Genomic DNA, 12,600 nt, shown 5'->3' with positions numbered 1-12,600 from the left:
GCAGATGCACAGCGCACGCATCCTTCAGCATGGTGGACTCCCAGGGGACGGCAAAGGGCAGCTCGCCGTTGTGCTGCTGGGCTGTACGTGTGTTGTTGTTGTTGTTGTTGTTGTTGTGTGCTGAATGAAGCAGATTTGTGTTCCGAGCTGATTCTGCTGCAGGACAGCACACTGATGGTGGGAGGTGAAGAAGAATAGACGCTTTGTAGAACTCGTGTCCCACCAGAGCTTGTGACTCGAGCGCAGCCTGGGAAAGTATGAAAGCATGCAAGGCAGGAAGTGAATGAAATATCCCATCAGCAGCTAACATCAAAGGGCCATTAAACAAAGCACAGTGCTGCTGAGAACGGCTCTGTGTACACAGCCTTACTCAGCAGCAGCTTAACATTCTTTTTTGGGTCGCATCGGGCTCTGTGTATCCTTTTACAGGTCTAAAATCCTGCTCTGAATCCTTCCGGTCTATAACAGTTGTATTGTGGGACAGAAAGGAGGATAGTCAAACCCGGTCCAAGGCGTGCAATCAAACGTGATTATATCCGGAGTAATGCGTTGCTGCCTCCAAGGCTGGCATTTTCTTTTTACAGTGACACTGAAGGATTTCAGGCAGAAAACAGACAGCAGTTTTACAGCTGCAGGCATGCTGCACGTTATTTTGCCCTCTGGCCTTGCGCGCTGAAATGACCTTGTAGCTGTAAATAGAAACACGTCTTGTTCCTTGCAGAGAAATGTGAATGTGACTTGCTTGTGATTTTAGCAGTAGGGTGGTGCGTTATTTCTTTGTTTGGTTAGTGTCCCTAAGTAGACCCCTAAAACCAGAGGGGAGGCGACAGAGGCAGTATTTCACTGGCAGACTGGATACCTGTTCCTAACACGGACACAACAAGGCACAGCAGAAATAAACACATCATTTTAGTGTCTTAATTTGACCTGTAAAGGTAACTGCAGGGTATTAAAAAAAATCACACCTCACTAATGTTTTAATATTCCTTTATTATCATCCTTAAGCATCACCGTATAATGCATAAAGTCACTGTTAAATCCTCCAATTTAGATGACTTAATATTAACTCATTTTAATTATGCATATATTGTACAACCTCTAAGTGTGTATATTATAATATAAAAAGTGTATACTTTATTAAACAACCAATATCCTAAGAGATGATGCACAATCCACTCTAGAATAAAACACATTCTAAAAAACGCCACACAGATGCTGCTAATCAGAAAAAGATTGAATAACAATAAAGCCAATCCCTTATCAGAATATCTCTCGCGTTATCTCATTCTTTCTCCACTAAAACACACAACGTCTGTGTTCTAAGGATCGGTTTTACATCCTGCATCAGAGGACTAGATAGAGAGACGGCGCGGCTCACACACCAAGCAGGAGATTACAGGAAGCTGCGTTTGCTAGTCAGGATGCTCAGCAGCCAGACTGCTTCCCCTGTGGACTCCTCAGGACAGATGAAGCAGCTGGCTGTCCTTCCTTCCTGCTCTTTCCTTTCATTTCACCACCACAGATATGAGGCTCAGTGTGTGTGTGTGTGTGTGTGTGTGCGAGAGAGAGAGAGAGGAAAGAGTGACAATCCCAGTCTTTCTTTGCAGTGCTGTTACATGAATGTTCACGTTATGTACCAACCATCGCTGACATCGCTGTCGTTTTTAGGACTCCCATAATGAAAGGGGGGGAGTCGAGGTTGGAGAGGGTAAAGGGAGAAGACTGCAAACTGAGTGGAGAAATAACCTGAATAAAAAGCGGAGGGGGGGAATGAGGAAGAGTCCGAGAACAAACAAGCATGAGAGGAAGATCACATGAGAGAATGTTTGTGTGTTTGTGTTGTAAAAATAGTTTGTGTGTCTCTGAGCTCATCCCCCCGCTCCCCCCACACCTCATTAGCCTGAGTCTAGCCTTATGTGCGTGTGCGCCATGTGGTGTGTGCGTGAGTGAGCAGGCACTGGCTCTGTTTATTTCTATTTGGTTAAAGTTATGACCCAAATCCACATTTCATCTGGGAGCAAGTGAATAAAAACTCAAGGAAAGTGTGCAAAAGAGGGATGCCTTCACTTTCGGCTCGCCGCTTTGGCTCATAATCGGATTGAGCTCCTCTCCCTTTCCCCTTTTTCTCATTCTTTCCATCCCTGCCGCCTCATCCTTTCTCTGCTGTCATTTCCTCTTCCCAGCCAGTCAATAATCCCACCGTTGTGGTTTGAGGTTTCTCGTGTTTTTTTTTTCTTTTTTAAACTGATTTTATCTAAAGGGCTGGATTAGGATCAGTCTGCCCATGTGGCTCAAATAGTACACGCATCAGCGAGGTCAAATGACTTTGTGTGTGTGATACGCGTCCTCTGGTATGTGTGTGTGAGTGTAGGCCAACGCTTTTTGCACGTGCTCGTGCTCTGTTTGTGTGCCCCTGCCCTTTCATGCTGTGAATGCCTGCGCATGCATGTATAGCAGAGTTCATTTGTGAAATAATGAGGCGTAGCGCAGGGTAGAGTGTGATATAGCCCTTCAGGAATGAAAGAAAATATGTTGAGATAAGAAAAGATGATGGAGGGGAAACAAGATAAAGATGAAATGAGAACGAAATGGATTAAGTGAATTCCTAGAGAGCCGGTTCTTTAGCCGTCATGGCTTTGACACTCACTGTTCGTGTTGTGTCAATGGAGTGATCTGTACTTATTACTGTGATTCAAGTCAGGAGAAGCAAATGTTCAGTTAAGGACATGTAATTGTCTTGAAATGAATGTATTGTCTTGCTGTGAGGATCTCAGCCACCATGAGGCTAACACATTGTGAATATTGTGGACGACGAGTTAGACTTCCTCTGCCTCCCAGCTCCATTACTTGCTTTTGCAAAGGGTGGAACTATGAAATTAAATTAGCCTCCAAACTCAAATTAAAAACTTGTGCATGCACACAAAACCACATGCCTCTTACTAAGCATCCACTTAGGTCATGCACTCTGGCAACAGCATGACTTTGACTGATGTTGATCAGACTTCACAGGACCAATGAGAAGGGAAGATGAGTCCCAGCCTCTAACGTCTCAATGGTCAGTTTCACTGTTAGCATACGAAAGCAAGTGTTTTGCATTTACCAACGTGGACCGAGGGTCAAGCAAGCAGTCCTCGCACCGTTACGCTCTTGGAACTGAATCGCTCCGTCACAGGGCTTCTTTCAAGTTCATAGTTGCTATTCTGCATGCTCATTTGTGCACGTTTGCGTGCGAGGTTTCAGACTGGTAAAAGTGCATCGTCAGATTTGCAGGAGCGAGGAGAGGTGGTTTCCACCAGGGAAAGTCACTGCAGCTGAATTCATAGACTATCTCTTTCTATCTATCGGTTACTGGAGACTCCTCTGAGCCCTTTTATCCTTGAAGCTTTTTGAATCAGTTATCAACAAAGATGTTTTGGGTCGGGTTTGGTTTTTTGGGTCAGTTTGTTTTTTCGGTCATGCATACTTTATCTGCAGTCACCAGGATATTTAGGACACCATAAGAACTATACATAAGAGTGTTAGTTTGGGGTAACATCAGATGTTCCAGTGGGGAGTGAGTGTGTGTAGGTGTGTGTGCGCGCGCGTGTGCATGCATGCACGTTCTGCAGCCAGCTTTGCACACCGTTGCCTTGTGGCTGGTGCGATGCACATTCTGTCAATGCTAACAAGTACAATGTTTTCATTGAAAATGGTTGAAAAAGGATTACCTTTGTGTCTTCAACAACTGTATTCATGCAAGTACACAGGGCTCTGCAGAAGTACACAGGATTCTGCAGAAGTACACGGGACTCTGCAGAAGTACACGGGGCTCTGCAGAAGTACACGGGGCTCTGCAGAAGTACACAGGATTCTGCAGAAGTACACAGGACTCTGCAGAAGTACACAGGGCTCTGCAGAAGTACACAGGGCTCTGCAGTACACAGGGCTCTGCAGTACACGGGGCTCTGCAGACGAACACTGGGCTCTGCAGAAGTACACAGGGTTTTGCAGAAGTACACAGGACTCTGCAGAAGTACACAGGGCTCTGCAGAAGTGACTGACAGCACGGTAGTATCCCTGTGTGCCCTGTCAGGTTGAACACTGAATATGTTCATACATCGGAGGAGCATCAACAAAGTCTGCAGACCAAACCAAACCAGGCAGTTCACCGTTTACTTGTGTTGTTGTTATTGTTATTGTGGTCTGATCACCAAAGCCTATCAGGTTGAAATGTAACAGACGTGTGCAAAGCAGGGTTGTGACGTCATCGTTTTCAGAAGAGCTGCAATTTGCCTGTTTACATGGTAACGGTTGTCAAACAATTACACTCTGGAGACCGTTTCCAAAAGTTTGAATGGTCAGGCCCCAAATGTGTGTGTGTGTGTGTGTGTGTGTGTGTGTGTGCGTGTGTGTCTGTGTGTGTGTAGGTGTGTGTGTGTGTGTGTGCTGAGAGGCTCTGCACACTGCTCTTTGTATGTGTGCTCCCTCCTGCTCTGTTTGCATTGGTTTATTTGTCCTTTGTGGTGTGTGTGTTTTTTGTTTTTTTTTGCATGTGTATTTGTGTAGTGCACAATGCTGAGAGTGCATGTGCACATGTGTGTTTACCTTTTTGTTTTGTTTTTGTTTGTTAGTAGGAGTGTGTGTTTGATGTGTGTCCATTTCAACAATAGTGTGTGTTTTTGCCCTTTCTCTGCCCCTCCCTCCCTGTTTCTCTTTTTCCCTTCCTCTCCTTCCAGAATAGAGGGGCCATCAATCAGAGGCAACACGGATAGAGGAAGGCGGGGAGGGAGGGCAGGAGGAGGAGGAGGAGAGGGATTGGCTTAGTGCCAGAGAAGAGGAGCTGGCACAGAGCCCAGAGGAAAAAACAAGAGCGAGAGAGAGAATAACACTGAGCAGGAAAAGAAAGAGGGAATCTACAAGAGAAGCGGGGCAGAGAGGTAGAGCAAAAAGGAAAAGGGAATGAAAGGGGATCAGAAGGAGAGGAAAAGAGCATAGCCAAGTGTAGTAAAGGACAACAGAGCAGGGGGAGAGAGGGGAGAAGAAAAGAGAGAAATTCTTAGTTAAAAAAAAAAAGGAACCAGCAGGATGGAGAGAAAGAGGAGTGAAGAATAAAAGAGAGCAAACTCTGAGCCTGGATCCCCAATCAGTGATTAGTGCATCTTTGCTTGCAAATGTTTACCTTCAACTTTTCACAGAGTGGAGTGAAGTCTAGTTAGAAGCACAAGAAGTGTGTGTGTGTGTGTGTGTCTGTGTGTGTGTGTGTGTGTGTGTTTATATGCTGCATGGATGCTGGTGAGATGCCTCATCTGCCATGTAGGCGCATGCTAACAATTGAGCAACATAGACATGTAGCACGCTGCACCGCTGGTGAAAACTGTTCCAACACACACCAATGGCTCATGTCCAGTAAATCAGCGCTGCTGAAACGTTTTGTCGGTCAGAACAGCAACAATAAACACACACAGAGCCATCACGGCTTACCTTTGCTGTATATCGCAGCCCGTGTGCAGGTGTGTGATGCTTCTCTGCACGTTGGCGCGGATTCAAATCCCAGAGTTGAAAAGTGATGCATTCACTGGAAAAATAAGAGTTTGCATTTCTTTGCTTATTTAAAATATATACTATTGACTCTTGAATTGATGTTCCGCATATTTTATAAGCTCATATTGAATGTTTAGGATGGCTACGTGAAGAAGTAAATCATTGGACACACAGCTCCTGCAGGCTGCTGGACTTGCAACGCGTACGCACTCCCTTTAAATACATTTCACAAACATGTTTGTATTTTTTTTAGGTATTCATTCACTAAGGGCAATTCTTTCATTGCCCTTAGTGAATGAATACCTAAAAAAAAAGGGTCGCATATACCACCAACCAGCAGTCATGAGGAGTGTGAGCTTCCTGTCCCTTGTCAGCATCGTGCATCGCCTTCTATCAGCCGCATCCAGTTTCCAAACCTGCCACCATTCACGCGAGAGCGAGGTGTTACTACAGCTGAAAGAGGCTTCTGTTGAGAGTAATTCGAGTGAGTAGAGAATTGGGGTATCATCCCCCCCATTCATCTCCAGAGCCCCCCCCCCCAAAGCTGGCACACTCTCCCGTAGCAGGACTCAGAGGCTGGCACAGCTGGCAGAGTCCAAGCCCACTGGGCACCATCTCCTTCCTCCTGTGCCAAACCTCAACCCCCCCGTCCTCATCACATTCAAATTCACCGAGCTTTATTGGCCACGCTGACGTGGTCACTGCTGCTCGCCATGATTGTGGGAGAGCAAACACAATGTTGATCTTTCACAGGGAAGTGGGTTCGGCTCCGACGCAGTTCAGGCTCTGTAGGTCCATCTATCTGTCTGCATCTCAGCCACGTCCCAGTTAAACACCTTGTTATTCCAAGCGTTTGAAAGAAAATGCCGACAGGGTATGTCAGAACAATAAAAGCCCCCTCTCCCTAGAGACGCTATGTGTTTATCTGAACAGTCAGATAGCTGCTATTCACTTGGAGGGAACTCCCAGTGAGATTCACTCTCCCCCCCCCTCCGCCTGGTCGCTGTCATTGTTCTTAGTTAATGTTAAGATAATTAATATCATTTCTAGTTTACCCAGTCTACAAAACGTTCCGGTCTATTTCTTGCTTCAGGTGGTCATCTACTCCATGAGTCCTAAGAGAACTAGGAGGAACCATTTTGCATTTGCTCTGTGTGGTGGTGGTGGTGGTGGTGGTGGGGGGGGGGGGGGGGGGTCTGATGAGCTCATACATACCTCTGAAACAGTCCTGCATCCCTGCATCTCACTGTATCTGCTGGATAAGGATTAACGATTTGGGACAGTCTCGCTCCTGTAAATGAAAATATGTTGACCCTCAGATTTTACTGAACGCATGCGCTGCTTTCATCTGGCAGGCTATCTGCCCTCAGGTGGTTATTGGCCTGCCCCGTCTCGCTCTTTATCGGTCTCTCTATCCACCTATATCCGTCTAAATGTTTTGGGGGCTTGAAATATTGACAACATGAGAGTGAGGAGGCAGAAATGGAGGAGCTCAAACACAAACACTGAATTCAGGTTGGGATTAGGTGGATGGAGCCACATTGATTTTGATACTACATTTATGCTCAATATACTTTATTTATTTAATTATAATGATAGCTGTTGATGTCGTATATTTGTATATTTGTACATTTGTACAAAGAGCCTGATAAAAACATTCAGACCGTCGGGACATTTAAAAATGATAATTTTTAATGGTCTCACTTGTTTTAGTTCCAGCTGAAATCAAGATTCAGTCAAGATGACAAGCTAGCAGCACGTTTGAGTCAAAATGAAATAAGAATAATGTACTGAATTTTTTTTTTGAAATCGATCCCTCATTTTAGTGTCTGTGGTCAGGACGCACACACACACACACACACACACACACACACACACACACGTATACATCGACACATTTATAATGTGATATGACTGTGTGTGTGATGATCCCAATTTACAAACTCTTGATGATACCAACTGTGACTGACATGCTGGTTTAGTGTGTGTGTGTGTGTGTGTGTGTGTGTGCCTGCATGAGGGTGTGTATAACCCTGTCATTCATTACACTGCCCTCCATTGCTAGGTTACCTTCAGTCTCTTGTTTTCTCCAGCATATTCTAGGGCCAGAAATGAAAAACATATGCTTGCAGTATGACACCAAAGGAACAACAACAACAACGACAACACAAAAAGAGCAGCATATGGTGTAAAGAAAAGAAAAACAGCAGCTATGAGAAAAGAGGGATGATGAATTAGAAGAGAGAAAGTACTAAAATAGAAAAAAATAAATGTTAGAGCTGCTGAAACTGTGAGCGCGGCAGAGATGAGGGATGAATAGGGCGATAATGGCTCAGTGTGAGCGCTGCTGTAGAAAGAGAGACAACGGCTGAGTGAAGAAGAGAACAAAATGAGGCTGAGGGCACTCAGACAGATAGAATTAGACACAGCACAGTGGTTCAGTATGTGTGTGTGTGTGTGTGTGTGTGCGCGCGTGTGTGTCACACAGAGTACGCTTATGTTTGTGTGTGTTTGTGTGTGTGTTGCAGTGAGAGAGAGACAGACGACTGAAGAGTATGAGTGGGTTGAGCTAAATGAGAGAGTGATCGTGCTAAAAGACCAGATGATGACTGGAGTGCTGCCTCCATCCTTCCATCTTCTCTTGTTTGTTTCCTCTCTCTCTCTCTCTCGCTCCTCCATCTTTCTCCTCTCAGTCCCATGGAGTTGTCACTGACAGGACTCCTGTCTCATTACGAAGGTGCTTTAATGCAGCGCGAGCTTAATGTACTGGAAAGGCACACACGTGCCCTGTTTACTGTGTCACATTATCACATTTCAGTGTGAAATAATATCATATATCCTTTTCTCTCTTCTTCTATTTCCCCGTCTTTCCATCGCAGGCAGAGATCGTCAAGCGTCTCAGTGCCATCTGCGCCCAGATCATCCCTTTCCTCTCTCAAGAGGTGAGAGTCAACTCCAGCGACACTTGAACGCCGCCACAAAACCGTGCTCGTGATTTCCATTGGCACTGCTCGGTTTCTTTTCTTTTTTTCATCCGTGCACAAAAGATTTAGAAAAACTTGCATGAATTGAGACTAAATTAGTACAGATGGGAAATCTACCCATCATAAACGTTGGGCATAAATAGCCTTCGGGGAAGAGAACCCCTGCGTCGGATAACTGGACCCCGTGCAGAACTGAGGAAGCATGCTCCCTTCCAAATGACCACAACCTGATCTAATAGTATAGCAGTAGTAGTATTTCAATACTATAATATTACGACTTTTACTCGATCTGAGTTCTTCCTCCACCGCTGTGAGGCTGTATTTCGTGGTGTTCGAGGTGTAGATGTTAAACATGCTCTCCTTCTAATTAAGCATGTACAAGTATTAATTATCACAAATAACATGTATGAATTAACACTTTGCATACTGATAACAACCCATGTAATAAGAAAATCAAGCAGCAAATCTATCAATGTATCAACAATAATTGTGTATTCATTGAATACCAGATCTGCTTCATCGTGAAATCGAACGTGTGAATGCGGTTTAAGACAGAATGACTTTTGCGCGCTCCATGAAATTATGAGTCAAAAAGTCAGATTAAGAAAAATGACAGTGACAAAAATGAAGAATACAAATTCAAATATTTCATTCAAAACACAATGATCATAGTTTCGTAGTGTGGGAGAAAAGCTGCATCCTAATCAGAGCAGCGTTCATCACGTCGGTGTAAACAGCTGTTTGTGTTTGTGTGGTATCAAATGTCACATACAAGGTCAACAGGTACTGATTAGAGCATGAAGCTGCAGTGTGTGTGTGTGTGTGTGTGTGTGTCTGTGCCTATATGTCCTTGTCTTATCTCTGTTGTTTCTCAGTGGTAGCATTGTGTTTGAATGAACGGTTGCCCACTTTATATTTATACGCCCTTTACGAGCATAGTTTGTTGCTGTTGTGTAACTGTTCCTTCTGTGTCCTTACGGTCAGCTTTGTGTTACTTTACATTATTTACTAGAACTGACACGGTGCAATCTGCCTGCTTTGAATGTGTGTGTGTGTGTGTGTGTGTGTGTGTAGCATCAGCAACAGGTGGTCCAAGCAGTGGAGAGGGCCAAACAGGTCACCATGGCAGAACTCAACGCCATTATCGGGGTGAGTCACCTCTATTCGTCATGACAACACAACACACACCAACACACACATTCCGGCTCCGTCTGACTGGCGCTGATGAGAGTCAGCCAAATAAAAGCTGCCATCACCGTCTGTGAAAATCTGAAACTCTGCAAACGACTTACTAAGGATAATAACTCGTGCTGTTGTGTTTTAGGTGTTGTTTATCCAGCCTATCCAAATCAATTGTTAATCAGGATTTCAAGTGATATTAATTTGATGATAATTAAGACGTTACTGCAAAGTCGAATTCTTTTTTTATTCAATTGAAACGGACCATTTTATAACATCCAATTTCGGATACTAAGATTGAATGAATGGCTGCTCTGAGTTTAATTGTTGCTGAGGAGAGACGTATAAAGCTCCCCGGTGGCAGTTTAAACAAATAGCTATTATTATAGAGGAAGGTATTAATGTGTAGCCAAATGCAACGCTCAGGCTTGTATGTCTTTATATCTATATAGACACACACACACACACACACACACGCACACATGAATTATGCTCCTGAGGGACTTCCCGGCTTGTGTGAACACTGATCACATCACCGTCTACTTAAGGCCTTTTGTTCCTCCCAGCACTACAAACACTGTCATCTCCAAGGTGTGTGTTTGTTGTGTGTTTGTGTGGCCGAATGTGCGTCAAACACAGCAGCTTGACAAAACAACACACAAAGGCGCACCGTAATGCTCCCTTCAGGATAACGGCCTCTCTTTATCTGTAGCTGCTCTTCCTGCTCTCCGCTGGCCCCCGTCGGCCTCTTTTTTTCCCCACTTTCTCTTTGACTTTCTTTTCATTTTCCTTCTGGATTTCATCTCTCCTTTTGTGATCTTTTATCACTCTTCCTCTTCCCATAATCCCGTCCTCAGTTCTCCTTGTTTTTGTGCATTGTTTTATCTTTTGCTCTCTCCCGGCTGCACATTTAGCCTCTCTTCCTGTTCTCCTTTGCGCTTTCTGTCCGCTTTCTCTTACTCATCGAATTCTACTTCCCACTGTCTCCATAGTTTCTTTTTCCTCTCCACAATTGACTCCCATATTTATATACTGTATTTTCTACCTTTTCTTTCAACCTCTGTGTTTTGCTTGGTCTTGTTCATCTCCGGCTTCATCCCTTTGCAATCCCATTCATTTCTTGACTCTCTTCACCCGTTCATCCACACATATATACGTATACTAATTATTTCATTTCCGTCTCCCCTTCCTTCTTTTCCCCTTCTCGCCCTTGGTCTCCATCTTTCTCACCTCTTAATCCACTAATCTCTTTAACATCCTATCGGACTTCATCCTATTTTCCTCTCTCCATACGGCTTTAATTTTATTTAACTTCCTCTCTTTCTTCTGTCTATCTCAACTCCCCTATTGCACATTTAAATCCCCCTTTTCTCTTTTGTCTTCCTTTTCTTTTCTCTTCTGATAATTTTCCGTTCTATGCCCTGTTTCCTAATCAACAAACTCCTTTGTACCCCCCCCCCCCCCCCCCGCGCCCCCGCCCCCGCTCCCTGTCTTCCCCGTGGCCACAGCAGCAGCAGCTCCAGCACCTGTCTCACCACGCCCCTGGCATCCCTCTGACCCCACACCCATCAGGCCTGTCTCTGGCTGCGGGAAGCTCAGGGCTTCTTGCGCTGACTGGAGCCCTGGGAATCTCCACCCACCTCGCCTCCAAAGACGAACGCAATCACCTTGACCCCGAACATCTCAGAGGTAAAGAACTCCAGACTTGTATTCGCTCATTTTGTCTCTAAAGTCTGGCAAGACCAAAAATAATAGATAAAGCAACATGTTTTATACATGAATGTAGTGACATAGAATGCTTCATTCAAATTAAATAGGCTGGAAAGTTAACAGTGCGTGATATGGAATAAGCTTCATCACATTTACAGATGTTTTGTTAATGTCAACAATTTTGCCTTTTGTTTCAGCTCAGTGAGCACCAAAGCTTTCCACATTTAAATTCAATTACACTACTGACCGAAGAAGATCCTTAGCAAGTTCAATGCAAATGAGTCACAGTCCTCCAGAGTGAAACGTTAGACATCACACACACCAGATATGTATTGCTTTATAAACTGTGCACGCATGCATTTGAATGTTAGCTGTAATTTCATGTTTTACATCCTAGAATAGCTGCAAAGCAGCGGTGAGGGAAAAAGCGGCTAAGAAATTAGAAACAAATCATTTTATCATCAACAGCTATTCATCGTTGCTGGCAGGCTTTTGTTTAATTTGGATTGCGCGTCACCTTTTGGACTGGATTTGAACTTCCTTGTTTAGATTGCTGTCATAATACGAACAGACGTGTTCATTGTGCTCGGAGTGAATGCAGAAGAAACGAACTCACATTCACCCCGATAGAATATCTTATCTTTGCTGCTCTGTTTCAGGCTCCAAGCCAAGAGAGACATTCTCATGAATAAACGGAGTGCTGTGTAGAAAAAAAAAAGTGGAAAAGAGTAGAAAGCGAGAGAGCTGGAGAGATCAATTTATTCCTATTGGTGGCGTGTTAAAGCTCTGCGTGAGAGAGCTTGTGCTTGTCTTCAGCGTGTGATTCCCTTTCTACGTGTGCGCAGAAGAATGAGTGAGACGACTTTGTCTGGTTAGAGATCACAGAAAACGACAGATAAAGAGGAGACTGCAGGCACAATCGGGGGGTCTGCATCTTTATTAGAGGAGCTGTCACAGCTTAGCCTAGCTGGCCGCCTGGGGGACTGTTATTATTATTGGCTCTGATGTCAAAATATATCTCTTTTTTTCTTTCCCCTGTACCCCCCCCCCCCCCCCCCTATCTCTCTCCCTTTTCTCTTTCTCTGTTCTGTGCTCTGTCCTTAACTTTCACTGCCCCATCCCAGAGGGAGCACCCAGTAGGGTGAGTAATTGTCTAGTGTGTGTGTATGTGTGTGTCTGTGTGTGTGTGTGTGTGTGTGTGTGTGTG

At 44.5% G+C, this 12,600-nt stretch overlaps 1 protein-coding gene across 1 annotated transcript in view; it reads left to right on the top strand.

Annotated features, from left to right (window-relative positions):
* Positions 1-12,600, top strand: part of tle2b (TLE family member 2, transcriptional corepressor b) — a 48,533-nt gene that overhangs the window by 22,642 nt on the left and 13,291 nt on the right. Inside the window, exons 5-8 of the mRNA XM_068743354.1 lie at positions 8,400-8,462; positions 9,579-9,653; positions 11,192-11,372; positions 12,518-12,534. Coding sequence (XP_068599455.1) covers positions 8,400-8,462; positions 9,579-9,653; positions 11,192-11,372; positions 12,518-12,534 — 336 coding nt within the window. The remainder of the gene's footprint in view (positions 1-8,399; positions 8,463-9,578; positions 9,654-11,191; positions 11,373-12,517; positions 12,535-12,600) is intronic.

Source organism: Brachionichthys hirsutus, chromosome 9 (genome assembly GCF_040956055.1).
Source record: "Brachionichthys hirsutus isolate HB-005 chromosome 9, CSIRO-AGI_Bhir_v1, whole genome shotgun sequence".
NCBI lineage: Eukaryota > Metazoa > Chordata > Actinopteri > Lophiiformes > Brachionichthyidae > Brachionichthys > Brachionichthys hirsutus.
This window is presented reverse-complemented; position numbering and strand designations above follow the sequence as displayed.